The sequence below is a fragment of the Setaria viridis genome, chromosome 9, assembly GCF_005286985.2.
Source record: "Setaria viridis chromosome 9, Setaria_viridis_v4.0, whole genome shotgun sequence".
Classification (NCBI taxonomy): domain Eukaryota; kingdom Viridiplantae; phylum Streptophyta; class Magnoliopsida; order Poales; family Poaceae; genus Setaria; species Setaria viridis.
This window is the reverse complement of record NC_048271.2, coordinates 7662581-7676458: the sequence shown is the minus strand read 5'-3', so window position 1 is coordinate 7676458 and position 13878 is coordinate 7662581. Positions and strand designations below refer to the sequence as shown.

Sequence of the window (13878 nt, the reverse complement as noted above, 5' to 3'; positions counted from 1 at the left end):
TAGTTATTTTTTTTAGACTAAACATGCACCATTTCATCCAATATTTACAGTGCATTCATAATATGCAAAGTAGATGACATTTTTTTTTCCTTAGGATTTTAGGTGTTCGGCATACAATAGGATATCCACCCCTCACTAAAATGACAATTTTTATTGCGTTCGGCATACAATAAATGACAAAGTCCGTCAAAGTCTATGCCACAAGATATCATCACAAAACATTGAAAAAGGAAAGAGTATGAAGAATATCGGCAATCACACAATGCACATTGGGGCGTCGGATTCTTCTCCTTGTATCCTTTCCTAATTAATATAGAGATGCACACCTCTCGTGTACAATTTTTTTAAGAAAAGCACGAAGAACAATAAGCACGAAATTGATAGGAACGTGCATAGAACTTCATTAGCAAGCAAAAACACTTCAAGCGAGCACATAATTAACTAACTCAAAGTCTATGCAACAAAACATTGAAAAAGGAAAGAGTACGAAGAATATCGGCGATCGAGCAATGCACGATGGGTTATTCAGCTGCTTCATGTATCCTTTCCTAATTAATATAGAGAACTAGAGGTACACACGGCTTACGTGTAAATTTTTTTAGAAAAGCGCGAAGAATAACAAGCTTAGCAATTACTAGGAACGTGCATAGAATTTCATTGGCAAGCAATATATGTAGTTTATAGAAGGAAAAAGACTATTTTGACCATCAAACTATCACCTCGGTTTGGTTTTGGCCATCCAACTCCAAAACTAGGAATTTTAGTTATCGAACTATCAATACCGTCCATATTTGGTCATCGGGCGGTTTTGAAGGGTGGTTTTGCTAACATGGACGGCATGTGGCGGTGGGGCCCACTTGTCAGCACCTCCCTCTCTTTCTTCTCGTTTTCTTATCTCCTCTCCTGCGCCGCCCACCGCCGGCCCCCGTGCCTCCCTAGCGTCGGATGCCGCCATCCCCCATGTCGGCCGCCTTGTGCGTCCCTGGTGTCGGACGCCGGCATCCCCCTGCTCCTCCCCGAGGATCGCAAAAGCTCGGGGGTTTCTTCCCCATGGCCAACGGGCGGCTCGGCCGACAAATTGCGGTGCTCCGACGAGCGACGGGCTTAGGCGAGGCAGGGAAACGGGAGAGGAAGTCTAGATGACACCGGGGTATGCTCACCAACAGCAAGAAGACACGGGCTTGGCTGGAATTTGCCCGATAGTGGCGGGACACGGCGGCGAGTGGACCTTCGTAGGGTGATAGCGCTCCGGTAGGAAAATCAACGATGAGGACATGCGGGATGGATAGGACTCGACGAGACAAAGCTGTTGACGGTGTCGGCTTGCCTTGGTGGTTGACGGGGACAGCAAATCGGCGGCTACGAAGAGCAGAGTCTACGACCGGCTTGAGGACGGTGCGTCGAAGGTCCTCCATTCGCCAGACATCGAGAGCGAGCTGAGGCCGGCGAGCACCTCGATTTCAAGGAACTCCGACAGCGGAGGGCTACGGGCGACGCCGAATGGCTACTATGGCAGCGGCGCCGGAGGGCTACTTCACTGGTGGCGCTGCTTCTGCTGCCACCTACCGCCGTGCGCCGGTGAGGGGAAGAGGTAGGAGGAGCCATGGGGGGCGGCCATGGGTGGACGAGCTCGACTGAAGGTTGTGGCGCCATGTGCTCACCGTCGACGTGGATGGAGAGAGACAGAGTTAAGAGAGAGGAGAGAAGAAAGAGAGGAAGGTGCTAACAGGCGGGTCCCACCGCCACATGTCATCCATGTCAGCAAAACCACCCTCCAAAATCGTTCGATGGCCAATTATGCACGGTATTGATAGTTTGATGGCCAAAAATTTCTGGTTTTGGAGTTGTATGATCAAAACCAAACTGAGGCGATAGCGATGGCTAAAAAGCATAATTACCTAACTTTAACCATCCGGCCCGGCCCCAATAAACCTAATAACCTATGACGACGAAAAAGCAAAGCAGCACCGAGCCACCCATCCGCTTGGCGTCAGGCGTGGAGACGGCGAGCTCGAGTTGGCAGCGACAAAAGCGAGAATGCATGTGTAGTGGTTGGATCGGAACGGACAAGACAACGGGAGGTGAGATGACATCTGATGCCATCGCCGTCCGGCACGCCACGCCCGACCTCGGCCTCGGCTCCGCACCGCAGCGTCTGCTTCTCGGCGAGTGGTCCCGAAACTCCCTCTCCAGATATCGTACACGCAAGACGGCCGGAAAAAAAACAAGCTCGACAAGCCCCCAACCCCAAGTGGCAGGCCGTCTGACAGATGCCGAGTTCGGCGCGCGCGGCCGGGGACGGCTGGGTTTCTGATCGATGATTGCGGCAGCGCCAAACGCCGCGCGGCTGGCTCGGTGGCCGCCCTCGCGCTCGGCGCTCGGGGACGCCGGGGGACCGACGCGGGCGGGGGCTCGGCGGCACGGGATGCACGTGTTGGGTAGGCGCGCTCGTTGATGATGAGCAGGACAAGTCACGGCGCGGGGGAGCGAGCGTCGCCGGCTCGCCGCTTGGCGGCTGCCGGACGCCACAAGACGATACGCTTGCTATAAAGGCGATGTGCGGCATGTGAGCTTTCCGGCGTTCGTTCGGCATGGGCCGATCGGGAGTCTCGGGCTTTCGCACAGGAAAAAGGTGGGGGGCACCAGCTTCCGTGACTGGGAAATCGGAGGCGAACTCAACACCAAAAGGACCATTTTGTTCTGGTTAGGGGTCGTTCTCGTCGTGGCGGAGATGCCTTAGCGGTCCTTTTCGACCTACTACATGTCTTGATTTGTCATCGATTCCTATACTGGGGACTGGGGAGCTTCGTAAAGTTCTTACTCCGGCTCGTGGTTTGTGGAAGTTCTTTCCAAGAGAGAGCGCGGAAGCATCCTCGAAGCGATTATGATCTGCCGCCATCTTTGGCTGCATTACCTTCGATTGCCCGGCATGTCAAACGACGTCAGGACTCATGGACGGCTAAATCCACCGAACAGGCGAACAAACGGAGCGCAACGAAGATTGGTGTCATATGCGATGGTCGTGACTCGTGCGTAGCCGTGCGCAACTAGACCCGCGCGATGCAACTTACGAAGTCATAGTCATTGCTCGCTACCCATACCGCCATGCCGCGCCATCGTCCGATCCTGTGCGATCACGCTGCCTGAGTTGTTCGGCTGACAGACGATGCCGTACTTGTACGCCTGTACGGGATATACCCAATCCATCCATCCCATTTCCAACAGGATGGCTCATGGCTGGACGGGACGGGGGGCACTCCCCCACGTGCAACTCGTCATTGTCAAATTCAGCGCCCCACAACGTGCGTGCGTGAACGACCAGACGTGTCCGGTGAGTGCCTGGCCGGCCGCCGGCCGTGGCTTGGTCACCAATCAGCACACCGACAACGCTCGAGCGGTGCCGTCCGTCCGACGGGTCCCGGCAGATCGGCGCAGCCGGCACTGATTAACCGCCGGGCGCACGGCCGATGCCTCCGTGCGCGCCCGCACGAGACCAGCAGCCAGGCAGCACGCGGGACAGCCATCTCACGTCGTGTACCGCGACATCATGCGTGCGCGCGGCATCGTGCGCCGTTGCTGCCGCCGGTTTTGTGCCCCCGCCGCGTCTCGATCGCGAATGTGCACCGGCGGGGCCGTCCCGTCCTCCACGCTTTTCACAGTGGTATAACACAGTGCGGTTTTGTCTTGCGCTATTGGGTCGTTCCGTCGTTGGATACTTTGGATGGTGGCAGTGCCATGGTAATGGCATGGACACGGAGAGATGGGAGAGGAAAAAAGGTTCAAGGAAGGCCGAAGGGGAAAGCAAACAAAAAACAAGGAGCCTCAATAGTGTACCACGCAAACCAGCGCCACATGGTATTATAAATGTGATCAACTTGAACATATGTTTTAATTTCTTTTGTTGGGATGTAATTCAAGTGTGACGTGTTGTACCAATATTAGGTTCGTGACAGAAAGGTGTGTTAGGTGTCTAGTCCGCTAGGAAACCAATTATGACCAAAGGATTTTATCCATACGCCAAAAAGGTTATCAACAATGTGCTCAAGCTAGTTTTAGTGCATTATGGATGTGGTAGGCATATTAAATGAGCCCCGCATATGATATTTTTTTGATGATATACCATGGAGCTACAAAAATGTAGAGACTGAAGCTGCATCCTCACAAAGATACATTTTGTATTTTACATGAGAGACTAGAAAATTGTTGATACATTCTGGTTACACTTTGTAGATACAAACATGAGTAATTAATGTCCTGGATAGGAAATAACAATAATGTACAACAAACTATAAGAGTTGCTTTGTACATATAACAATTGTTATGATATACTTCGTAGCTGGCTTAGAAATAACACTAATGTAGTGCATTATAGGAATAGCCTTAAGAAGTAATAGTAGTACTTCATCTTTGTTATTACTGCTTTTCTTATATAAAAAAGAATTCCTTGACCTGACCTTAGCTCTGACCGACCGAAATTACCCTTAGTACAACTAGCTAGTCTCCTTAGGGAGGAGCTAGCCAATCAAGATTTTTTTTTTGAAATTACAACCAATCAAGGGTCTAACCTTGCTTTTTCACACATTTGTTCAGGTCGGATATTATTACCCGTTATCCATCCTCATTTTCCTTACTCCGACTAGTCATCTCTCACCCTGGAGTTTCCATGCACTGCATTTTTTGTTTTATCATCTTTGTTTTTTATAATCTTTTATCCTCTTTGTTATCATTAGATTGTTGATTCATCGTTCGAAAATGTTACTGCCTTCCATGCAACAAAAATTGAACAAAATTCAAAAAAGGTCAAAACAATAATCAGAGAGAACACCGCGCGTTACTTGGCAAATCAAACCTTTCAAAAAATACTTGGCAAATCAACACGCGCGCTCGCTAATGGCTCACGAGGCCGGCGAGCCGTGTGAGTCGAACCAGGTCGGGACCAAGTAAAAAGGGTCCCCCAACCGTCCGTCAGGCAGCCGTTTACCTTCCTCCCTTCTTTCTTCTCCTCCAGTCCTCTTCTTCTCCCCGGCTCCCGGCGGCATTTAAACCCCTCACCCAACTCTCCCTAATAAAATGCGCCCGTTCCCAGCGCAAAATTAAAAAACAAAAAACAAAAAAAATCCGCTACCTCGCCGGCGACAGGGGCGACCGCGCGCGCCCCCGCCGGTGCCGATCCCGACCGCTCCATGCACCCATTCTGCTGCGCGCCGCTCGTGCCCGTATCGCCCGCGGCCTCCACTGCCTCCGCCGCGGCAGCGTCCTCTGCGGTGGCGGGCGGCCCGGCCATGATGCCGCCGCCGCAGCCGCCGCCGTCACCGCCTCCACCGCCGCGAAGCAACTCGGCACCCGTCGGCGAGAGGCGCGCGCGCGCGGCGGGGGCCAGCGGTGGCGGCGGAGGCGGTTCCTCGCCGCCCGAGGGGGTGAAGCTGAACGAGATCGTCGGCGGCGGCATCTCGGGAATCCTGTACAAGTGGGTCAACTACGGGCGCGGGTGGAGGCCGCGCTGGTTCGCGCTCCAAGACGGCGTGCTCTCCTACTACAAGATCCACGGGCCCGACCGCATCTTTCTCTCGCGCGAGACCGAGCGGGGCGCCAAGGTCATCGGCGAGGACTCTCTCCGCCGCCTCAACCGCCCCTCCACCTCCTCGTCCTCCCACTCCAACGGCCACCACCAGCCTCGCAACCCCATCGGCGAAATCCACCTCAAGGTCATCGGTTCTGTTCGCCTCCGTGATCGCCAGATCCATTTCGTCAGCTAACGATGCGGTTGCGTGTGCAGGTGTCAACCGTGAGGGAGAGCAGATCGGACGACAGGAGATTCTCGATCTTTTCGGGCACGAAGACGCTGCACCTGCGGGCGGAGACAAGGGAGGACAGGGCAGCATGGCTCGAGGCGCTGCGGGCGACCAAGGACATGTTCCCGAGGATGTCCTCGAGCGAGATGGTCGGGCCAGGGGACACCGCAGCGGCCGTGGCGGTCTCAACCGAGCGGCTAAGGCAGCGGCTGCAGCAGGAAGGGGTCAGCGAGGCGGCCATTGCTGACAGCGAGAGCATCGTACGAGCAGAATTCGAGGCTCTGCACAAGCAGCTTGTGCTCGCCAAGCAGAAGCATGCGCTCCTCGTGGAAACTCTTCGCCAGCTAGAGGTACTTCCATCAACTGTACTTGCAGATCAAACAGAATCTGGTTGTGCATGAAGTAAGAATGATTGCTTTTCAGTGCATGCTGTGTCATGCTTGTGATATTCTGCATCTTGTACATGATTGAATTCATTGAGGAAAAAGTACAGAGCTACTGGTAAATATTGCGTACAGAGCATGCCCTTCTGTAGTAGCTTGCATCAATTGACCGTATTGTACTCAGGAATCTGAGTTTTCCTTGTTACTTTAAGGATCCATACTCCAAGTTTTTCATTACTTCTACTTTCTCATGCTGCTGTTTTTGTCAGTTGGCCAAATGTACTCAAACATAGATAATGGAATGTGCTACCAAACCTTACTGACGCAGTCTATCTAATGTCCTGTCAAGAACCGGAAAACAAAGAAAAGGTTCAATTTCTAGTTCTGGATGTTTGTTTGGTTTTTTTTTACCTGCTTCTTTGGTGATTTAACCTCAGGATCAGCTAACTGCATTAGGATATTTGTTCTGTCATGTCAGGCCCGAAACAAACGAGAGCATCTATCCAGTGACAGATGTTTTTGCTTTAGCTCAGGTTAATTGGCATTTGGTTGCTGATCATTTGATTTTATGTTGAGGATTTCTTATTACAAGTTATGTTACTGTTACTACTATTGGAGGATCGGATGGATAGGATTGACCCGTGCACACTACTACGGTAGTGGATGTAGAAGAGAAGGAACTGGTGCTTTTATATTAGTATATATCAGTATAGATGACCAAGTACGCTCTAACAGTGCACGTGAATAAGGAGTCAGCCTATTGACTGGAGCTTAGAACATAGAGGGACATAATTCTTTGTAGTGAGAATATAACTGACTACCTTTTTATTGTTTTCACTTCCAAAACTGTCTTCCTTTTGTGTTTGTGTGAACTAGTTCTGCCATTTGTATATTGAGATGTTTTAACTTTTCCTTTTGTCACTGCTTTCCATGTTCGTTAATTTGTAGGATCTGTATATTGATGTTTACTGTGGAGCTTTTGAACTGTAAAATGTTTATGGTAGTGATATCCTCGTCTGACGAAGTATTCTTGTGGTTCCTTGCTGTAGACAGAAAAGGTTGATTTGGAGAATACCCTTGTTGATGAGAGCCAAAGACAGTCGAAAGAGTATGGATCTGCTTCTAAATCAAGGCATGAGAAGTATAGTGGTATGATAATTGGTGGAATGGTTTGTCATGTCTCACTGCTACACTTGTTATTGACATGCACTGTGCCTTTGTGGTCAAAACTTGTTGGTTATTCTGATGCATCCATGCTAATAGGATACTACAAAACAGTTACATGATGAAATGCCACTCCAATTTGGATATTACCAGTTAATTTATTTCCCAGTGGCATTTACCAACAAATTAGCTTTAAGCCAGCGGAATTTAAGACCAATTTGTTGGCTATGGTTTACATTTTATTGAGTAATACCATTGCTGGGTCAGTTGGCCGCAATGTCACCCAGTTATTGGTTCCATGTATTAATTACTTTAAAAGTACTAGGAAATTGCAATCCAAACAGATTACCCTTAGCATTTCTAAACCACCACTGCGTTTTGGTTGTGTTATTGCCAGAATCAAACTGAGCTTAGTGATGGCAGGAATAAGGCTAGGTTATTCACTCATGCGGATGATTTCTTCTGAGGTTTTTAAATCCACTATGCTGCCATGATCATTTCTAAAATAGAATCATCTTGTATTAAAAGATGGTAACAGCTTCGTGTATGATTGTTGAATGTTATGATTCCTGTGTGCTGATTCATGCACCTTATTGGCCCTTTTGTTAATTTCAATAAGTGTTTTATCTACCTGATTGGCTATGTGAAGCCTGTCTTTTGGTATAATTTTCTAGTGTAGCAAGGGTTTTCTCTGATGGATTGCATGAGTCATGCAATAAGAATTATTATTCTGTCTGACCTTGGTCAACTCTTGTAAAACATAGTTCCAAACACTGCTCAATGTTTTTTAAGTTTAAATAGTTTCAAACCTTTTCCATTTGAATGCTTTATAAAATTTTAATTGAATATATCGGGGTTTATATCCTACCCAAAGTGCCTTTTCAGATGGAAGCAGTATCAAAGTAAACCACATTTATTCCCTTTGAAAGTAAATGGAGACTTAATTGATTGCACAGGACCACTTAGACTCATTGTCTTTCTCTCCTAGTTACCTGGTCTGAGTTCAAGGTTATGCCACGAAGTGGCTATACACCATCCCAAGTGTATAGCCACAAGAAATAGCAACAACCTCTCCAGCCATCACCGCTGGCTACATCCACGACACATATCTGAGCACATTGAATAGGTTAATAGGTTACCCGTTACCTACCTTGACCTAATTAACCATGTGGCTGCCAATTGTGGTCCCTCCTGACCAGAAAAGGAAACGGTTCAGTTCTTCAACGTGCATTTAGTTCGTTCTTTTATCCATAATGTGGAATCCATCTATTTCAGACTCTAGTTTACATTGTGTACCAATTTGGTTTACTTTACTTGGTTTACTGAGCTATCATTTTAAATTTCCAGAAGGAAGTGCTAGCGAATCTGATGATTATAATGAACCACAAGATCCTGCTGAAGAGACTGACGATGATGAGAACATTTATTTTGATACAAGAGATTTTCTATCTTCGAGCTCTTTTAAAAGCAGTGGATCTGATTTCCAAAGATCTGAAGCTGGTTCAGATGATGAAGATGACTATCCAATGGATGGAATTGATCCTTCCATGAAGTCTGTTGGAATTAGCTATCCATATGTAAGAAGACGGAAGAAACTACCAGATCCTGTTGAGAAAGAGAAGGGTGTAAGCTTGTGGTCAATGATCAAGGACAACATAGGAAAGGATCTCACGAAAGTCTGTCTGCCAGTTTATTTCAATGAGCCACTCTCGTCATTGCAAAAATGTTTTGAAGATCTTGAGTATTCCTACCTTATTGATCGTGCATCTGAATGGGGGAAAAGGGTATTACTTTTTTCCTCTGACATTTTCATGCACACATCTTCTGTAATATATTGAGTGCAAGTAGTTTTAGGGTTTAATTTATTAGATTTTTCATTGCATCATATAATCTCAAACTTGCAACTAACTCATTTAATTCATGATACTTATCCTGCCTTGTGACAGACAGGTCACACTGTTGACTTCCTGGGTAGAGAAAAAAGGATACTAGATACTTTTTTATTTGTTTCATCTTTTGCCAAAGGTTACAACACCCCTCCATATAGAGTTGATCTCTTGACAACTTATGTAAATACTTTTACGAATTTAACAATATGCAAACTAACCATGCCAACAATTTGAAAAATGTTAAGCATGAAAACATATTAAGTTTCCCTGTCAACATGGGCACTTCATCTTGCTGTCAGCTGTGCATGCCTTGCCTAACATGGTACAAAAAGATGTAGGCCAGCAGTATGGTTCATCTAGCACCCCTTCATTTCAGAGATAATCATAATACTTGATGATTATCCCTGGTCATCTATCTGTCTTAGAGTGACATTACTATCTACTGATTTGTTTCCTAAATTGATTCTGCATCTGCCTTATTGGAAGAATGTTCCTGCACTATTGCTTGTATGTGTATGCCAAGTCTTTCATCCAGCCACCGTTGGATGCCACTGGACAGTAAAAACATTCGCTCCCACTATGTGTGATTACTGATATAGCCAATTAATTAAAAAGATGCTTACTTGCATATGTAAGGGTTAGTCACACTTAAGCAGCTCACCTATTTGTTTTGTGTTTTATACCCAGGGGAATAGTCTTATGAGGATTCTTAGCGTAGCAGCATTTGCTGTTTCTGGATATGCCTCAACAGATGGGAGAAGCTGTAAGCCCTTTAATCCCCTTCTTGGGGAGACATATGAAGCAGACTATCCAGATAAAGGCCTCCGTTTTTTCTCTGAAAAGGTCTGTTAATTAAGCACAATTCTTTGTTGAGTTGGCATCATCATTCCTTTTCTGCTGACTGTGCCTTTTCATACAGTATGTCAGTAGTTTTTTCATAAATAACCTATGCTTTTCAAAATGATGAGTAACACAATATGATTTATCTAGTTAAGTTTTTTATTTCCTTGAAATGTTAATACAAGTTTGGGTTTATCCATGTTTTATAGATTATGATGCTTCACTATTTCCAGACAAAGGCCTTCCTTGGTGAATATTATGTTGTCGCCTCAAATTTCTCTAAACTCTTTGTTGATGAATGACTAACTGTAGTGTCAATCAGCACATAGGACATTGAGTTCCTATTCTTGTTTACTGCTCTCTGTACTTGTGATGGTACCGTATTTGTCATTTCTGTACTTGTGTAAGATACTGGATAAACACTACCTATCTGCTGATTTTGATTTACTGCTCTGTACATATTTAATCTTCAGATAGCATGTGATCTATAAGACTCACAAATCATAGCTACTTGAGTGTACCGTAGGATTTCTGCAATATTAGATCTATTTGGTTTGCATTATTGTTGATGGAATTTGTTCAACCACTTGGCAGGTTAGCCATCACCCTATGGTTGTTGCATGCCATTGTGAGGGAACTGGCTGGAGGTTTTGGGCTGATAGCAACCTAAAGAGTAAATTCTGGGGCCGTTCCATTCAACTTGATCCGGTTGGTGCATTGACACTGGAGTTTGATGATGGTGAAGTTTTCCAATGGAGCAAGGTACTATCACATAACTAATAATGAATGATTGATCAATCAAATTAATTGATCGGAAATATCTTCAGGTGACGACTTCAATTTACAATCTCATATTGGGCAAGCTATATTGTGATCACTATGGCACTATGCGCATACAAGGTAATCGTGAGTATTCATGTAAGCTGAAGTTCAAGGAGCAGTCAATAATTGATCGCAATCCTCACCAGGTAATTAGCATTTTTGCTTGAACACTGCGGTTTATTTTTATCAGCATGTCAGTTATTCCAGTTTCTTTGTTCAGTGCATTCCTTTACAGTTTGTTTCTGGACAATATATAAAATCTCTTTGCATGTTAGGTAAGTGATGCATTTTCATTCGGAAGATTGCATTGGAACTGGTTTTTGAAAGCACTGGGAACTGTAGTGTGTAGAATCTTGCTTGAAATAATTTCAGCTGCATGGGTTTGAGCCTGAGCACTCTAATTGTTGTTAGATTCATAGATCTGAAAGATCTTATACAAAGGGCAAAATCATACAATAAGAGCAAGGGATTTGTTGTGCACTAATGAGTAATGGTCAGTGATCCACCAACTTGGTAAAAACTTTTAATAAAAGCCTGTTTGTTGATTGTGTAAACTTTCAATGCAAGTTGGAGCAGTTTTATAGAAACAAAATGTCCTGCCCCTTTGCTGGTTACCACTGACAATTCTTTCTGTTCCCAGTTGAAAAAAATGATCTCATCAAATATAGATTTATACTGAAGATCTGTATTAATTTTCTGCACTGTCTTATTTTGAGGATGTACCAACTTCCTATTACTGCCCAATTTTATGGACTTAGTTATTTTATCAAGCTTTATTCAGTTCAGCCAATGCGTATGTAGGTGCAAGGTGTTGTTCAAGATAGAAGTGGTCGAACAGTTGCTACACTATTTGGAAAGTGGGATGAAAGTATGCACTATGTAATGGGTGATTGCTTTGGGAAAGGCAAGGGATCTGAACAATTCTCGGAGGCCCATTTGCTGTGGAAAAGAAGCAAACCACCTAAGTTTCCCACTAGATACAATCTCACTCGCTTTGCAATTACATTGAATGAACTTACCCCTGGACTGAAGGTAAAGTTTATTGTGCACTATTCAAGCTTCATCTCAAGATCATATTACTGTGGTCAGGCTCATAATTTTAACATGTAAGCAGGAAAAACTGCCACCAACAGACTCAAGATTACGACCAGATCAGAGATGTCTGGAGAATGGTGAATATGAAAGGGCAAATGCTGAGAAGTTGAGGCTTGAACAGAGACAGCGGCAGGTCAGCCTATGGCTTCCCACTTTCACACACTTTGTTCTATTAAACATTCCCATTTGATGTATTGCAATTCAGGTGCAGCAAACATTCGTACAACTGCATTGCAGATTCAACATTTGGCATATTTTGTGACTGTTCTGGCACAAACCCCATTTAATACTAACTGGATCTTTTGTGAATTTATATTTTTCATTTTATGCATGAAGAACATAGGTTTAATAAAGTTTGCATAGGTATAATATGAAACATGTTTGTACAGTTACATACACCTGTGGCAGTGCCAGTGCCAGTCGAAGTTTAATGTGCTATATGTTGGTTTGTTGAATGACCTGTGGCTGTGCGTGTGTTTGGTTGAAGTTTAATCCTTTTTCCCTGCTTCTTTCCAAATAAACAGACTACATTAAGGGTGTGTTTGGTTGGTTGTATCATTTGATTCATGTATGAAATGATTCAAAATAATAATGATCCTTTTGTTTGGTTGGGTGAATTGGACCAACTCATCCAGGATGAGGCCATCCCACTTAATACATTATTCTACTAATTAGAGTGAACCATATGGTACAAACAAATTGGTTGAACCACCCCATCCAGGATCATCCATGCATGCATCATGTGGTGCATGCAACCAAACACACCCTAAGTCTTCTTTCTCAGCTGCCCACGACTCACAAGTCCAAATCAATGCTTTGCAACACACTATTTCATCCATCTCCTATAAGGTTCTGGATTGAGAATTATAACCAAATCAATGCTCCACAAGCAAATTGGATTGAGAAACTTGTGATAAAAAAGGTTCTGGTTCAGCCCTGAAACTCTGTAAGTTTCATGAACAATTGAGAACAGAAGGTAAAATTTGCAGCATTCTGCATACATGAGTGGGAATGTTAAAGGATTGATGTGTAATGTCTAATTTCTACTTTATTAGAACAAGTAGTCGTCATAACATGTTGACTCAGTTTACCTGACTTGAATTATAGTTGCAGTCTGGATTGATTAGTTTAAGCTAACTGAGCTGTACCAATTGTATTGCAGGCAAGAAAGATGCAGGAGAGCGGGTGGAAGCCTCGGTGGTTTGCAAAGGACAAAGCTACTGACACATACCGTTACCTTGGTGGTTACTGGGAATCCAGAGAAAAGAGCAGCTGGGAAGGCTGCCCCGACATCTTTGGACAAGTCCCAAACGATCCGATGATAACTGACTAGGTTTGAGTAGGTTACAGGTCTTTTGGTTCTCTGCCTTTGTTGGGATCACTTGATTCCAGAAATTTTAGCGGTTCATATTAGAGCAATTAAATGCCCGTTGACGTGTAAGCAATGGCAGTGCCTCAGATAATATTGGTCTCGTACATAATAAGAAGAGAATGGTTCGTCCCACATGTCACCTTAAACTTCCAGGAAAGTAATTGTTTTCTTGCGAGGGTTTCGTCCTCGCAAGTTAAAGAATGGTGTCATGTGACCGGCTGTGTATTTCACATGTTGGATACGTAAGTATGCATACAAATGCAGGAGGGTGTGAATTTGTGCATTACGATGGTAGTGCTAATTAAGACACTTATGTGGATCATTTGCATAATTTCGCATGCGTGTTGAAGCACAATAGGCTACTTGTGCATCATGGTAGTGCTCTGACAGTAAGATACACTGACATGTAAGCTACCATTTTTTGCCTGACCTAAAACGTTGCATCAGTGTCATCAACTGAATATACATGGGCATTGAGAAAAAGCTTCAATATTCTGTGGGTTACTACCAATTTTGTAGTC

At 45.0% G+C, this 13878-nt stretch overlaps 1 protein-coding gene across 1 annotated transcript; it reads left to right on the top strand.

Moving 5' to 3' along the window:
• The first annotated feature begins 5051 nt into the window (after window positions 1–5051).
• On the top strand, window positions 5052–13489 carry LOC117837931 (oxysterol-binding protein-related protein 1C). Its single transcript, XM_034717747.2, has 10 exons — window positions 5052–5705; window positions 5777–6142; window positions 7225–7324; window positions 8687–9123; window positions 9916–10071; window positions 10663–10830; window positions 10896–11036; window positions 11692–11922; window positions 12005–12118; window positions 13148–13489. Exons 1-10 carry the CDS (start codon window positions 5184–5186, stop codon window positions 13316–13318), a joined length of 2406 nt encoding a protein of 801 aa, XP_034573638.1. The 5' UTR covers window positions 5052–5183; the 3' UTR covers window positions 13319–13489.
• The last annotated feature ends 389 nt before the right edge of the window (window positions 13490–13878 follow it).